General features: G+C 49.8%; 1 protein-coding gene across 1 annotated transcript in view; it reads left to right on the top strand.

The window, feature by feature from the left end:
* Nucleotides 1-1,743, top strand: part of CXCL16 (chemokine (C-X-C motif) ligand 16) — a 5,345-nt gene extending 3,602 nt beyond the window's left edge. Inside the window, exons 4-6 of the mRNA XM_011980431.1 lie at nucleotides 499-915; nucleotides 1,354-1,423; nucleotides 1,520-1,743. Of these exons, the coding sequence (XP_011835821.1) occupies nucleotides 499-915; nucleotides 1,354-1,400 (464 nt within the window). The 3' untranslated portion in view covers nucleotides 1,401-1,423; nucleotides 1,520-1,743. The remainder of the gene's footprint in view (nucleotides 1-498; nucleotides 916-1,353; nucleotides 1,424-1,519) is intronic.
* Nucleotides 1,744-3,095: the final 1,352 nt, after the last annotated feature.

The following is a 3,095-nucleotide window of genomic DNA, read 5'->3' as shown; positions in this document are numbered from 1 at the left end:
AGGTTCAAGCGATTCTCCTGCCTCAGCCTCCCATGTAGCTGGGATTACAGGCATGTGCCACCACGCCTGGCTAATTTTGTATTTTTAGTAGAGACTGGGTTTCTTCATGTTGGTCAGGCTGGTCTCAAACTCCCGACCTCAGGTGATCTGCCCGCCTCCGCCTCCCAAAGTGCTGGGATTCCAGGCGTGAGCCACCATGCCCAGCCAATCCAATCATACTTCTATACAACTGTCTATTCTTCACAGCAAGCCTAAGCATAGAAATACACTTTTCCTTGGGTATTTGGGTCTTTGTTTCTGAAATTTCCTATGTCATGTAAAACTGTGATTAAATAAATGTTAGGCTTTTCTCTTGTTAATGTTTTTTATTTATAGGGGTATCAGCCTTGACCCTTGGGATGGGTGAGGAAAAGATAATACTTTTTCTCCGCTACACGTCTATCTGCTTTTTCACCTTTTCTCCTGATAGTCCTGATTCCTCATTTCTTTCCTTTCCAGAATGTGGACATGCTTACTTGGGGAGTGTGGCCCACCAGGAGCATTTACCTCCTACCAGCACCCCCATTTCTCAGGCCTCAGAGGGGGCATCTTCAGACATCCGCACCCCTACCCAGATGCTCCTGTCCATCTTGCAGTCAACCCAGCGCCCCACCCTCCCAGCAGGATCACTGTCCTTGGACAAAGAGCTCGCTCGTCCCAGTGAAACCACCATTCCCACTGCGGGCCACAGTCTGGGAGTTGGGCTTGAGGCTGGGGAGAACCAGAAGCAGCTGAAAAAAAATGCTGGTCCCACAGCTGGGACATCAGCTACAGTGCCGGTCCTGTCCCTCCTGGCCATCGTCTTCATCCTCACCGCACTCCTTTCCTATGTGCTGTGCAAGAGGAGGAGGGGGCAGTCACCGCAGTCCTCTCCAGGTAAACTGGACCTCTGAACCCTTCCCCCAGGGACCCAGAGCCTTCCTGACAGGGATCCTGACCCAGTGGCTCTCAGGTGGCTGGAAACCTGGCCTCCGCACACAAGTATCAAGGTTGTCTGCACAAGGTTGACTCTGCGCCCTCTGAGGACAGTCAGCCAGGGACTGTAGAGAGTGGAGAGGGAAGAAAGCCACCATGGGCACAAGGACTAGTACTTGCAGCAACATCACAGAGAAGATAGCTAGAGCAAGCTAGTGGGAGATGAAGCTGCAGAGGGAGGTGAGGGCAAGTCATTCAATTAACAAATTTTCACTGAGCACCTACTGTGGGCCAGGTCATAGGGTTAATGTCTTGATCTGATTCCCTAGTTCAAGCCTCATCCCCCCATCACTCTCCTTGATCTCAGAGCTCATCTCTCAATTTCTTCATCTTTTCCAGATTTGCAGCTTCATTATATACCTGTGGCGTCTGACTCTAATACCTGAGCCAAGAATGGAACCTTGTGAGTGTAAATGGTGGTTTATTTTTACACAAGGTATAATAAAGGAGATCGACCCGACAACATGGCAGGCACTGTATACTTGTTTTGTTTTTCGTTTTTCAGGTACGGGCTGTACGTTGCCCAGGCTGTTATGGAACTCCTGAGTCAAGTGATCCTCCCACCTTGGCCTCCGAAAGTGTGTGGATTAGAAGCGTGACCTACCATATTCAGCCTACACGTATTTGTTAATATCTAACATAGGACTAACCAGCCACTGCCCTCTCTTAGGCCCCTCATTTAAAAATGGTTATACTATAAAATGTGCTTTTCATACTGGGTGATAATAACTTGGACAAATTCTATGTGTATTTTTTGTTTTGTTTTGCTTTGAGACGGAGTCTCGCTCTGTCATCTAGGCTGGAGTGCAGTGGCACGATCTCTGCTCACTGCAACCTCCACCTCCCAGGTTCAAGTGATTCTCCTGCCTCAGCCTCCCGAGTGGGATTACAGGCATGCGCCACCACGCCTGGCTAATTTTTGTATTTTCAGAAGAGACAGGGTTTCACCATGTTGGCCAGGCTGGTCTCAAACTCCTGACTGCAAGTGATCCGCCTGCCTTGGCCTTCCGAAGTGCTGAGATTACAGGTGTGAGCCACCGTGCCTGGCCCTATGTGTGTTTTTTAACTACTAAAAATTATCTTTATAATGATGGACTCTTTTTTTTTTTGAGACTGAGTCTTACTCTGTTGCCCAGGCTGGAGTGGAATGGTGTGATCTTGGCTCACTGCAACCTCCGCCTCGCGGGTTCAAGCGATTCTCCTGCCTCAGCCTCCTGAGTAGCTGGGATTACAGGCGCTCACCACCACACCCGGCTAATTCTTGTATTTTTAGTAGAGACAGGGTTTCATCATGTTGGCTAGACTGGTCTCGAACTCCTGATCTGGTGATCCGCCCACCTCGGCACCCTAAAGTGCTGGGATTAAAGCTGTGAGCCACTGTACCTGGCCCTATGTGTGTTTTTTAACTACTAAAAATTATTTTTATAATGATTGAGTCTTCTTTATGGAAACAACCGGCCTCAGGCCCTTGCACCCTTACCATGATTCCTGGCTTGTTTGTTCTGCTCATGGTTCCCCCTCGTCCCAAATCTCCCCCAGTACACCAGTTGTTCCTCCCCACCTCAGCCCTCTCCTGCGTCCTCCTGTCCCCGCAACGAAGGCCTGGGCTTTCCCACCCTCCCTCCTTAGCAGGCGCTGTGCTGGGACACCACATGGGCTGGTTTCACTTCCTCAGTCTCTTGCCTACCCCAGTGAGAGTCTGATCTTGTTTTTATTGTTATTGCTTTTATTATTATTGAGACTCTAGTTCTTGTTTTGTCTCTCTGAATGAAGAAGAATGTGTCTTCGTTAGGCCAAGTCTGCGGGAAGCCTGGGGCAGCAGCGTGAAGTGTTAGAGGAAGTGGGTTGGGTATGGGAGTTTCCATCTCCTCTCTGAGCCTGTCAGGGTGTTTGTGGAGAGCAGAACAGGAGCACCCTGTTGGAGAGGCCAGGGCATAGCTGTGGGCAGGCTTGGGCTTTAGTTTTTCCGTGCCCACCATTTGCCCCTTTGTCCTAGGGTACTTTAATGAGCAGGGCATGTTGGTGCCCATACTCCCCACCCTACATGTTCTCAGGTTCTGTCCCATGGCGCAGGTGATGGT

The sequence above is a fragment of the Mandrillus leucophaeus genome, unplaced genomic scaffold (assembly GCF_000951045.1).
Source record: "Mandrillus leucophaeus isolate KB7577 unplaced genomic scaffold, Mleu.le_1.0 Scaffold212, whole genome shotgun sequence".
Taxonomy (NCBI): Eukaryota; Metazoa; Chordata; class Mammalia; order Primates; family Cercopithecidae; genus Mandrillus; species Mandrillus leucophaeus.
Note: the sequence above shows the minus strand (reverse complement) of the source record. Positions and strands in the feature narration are given on the sequence as shown.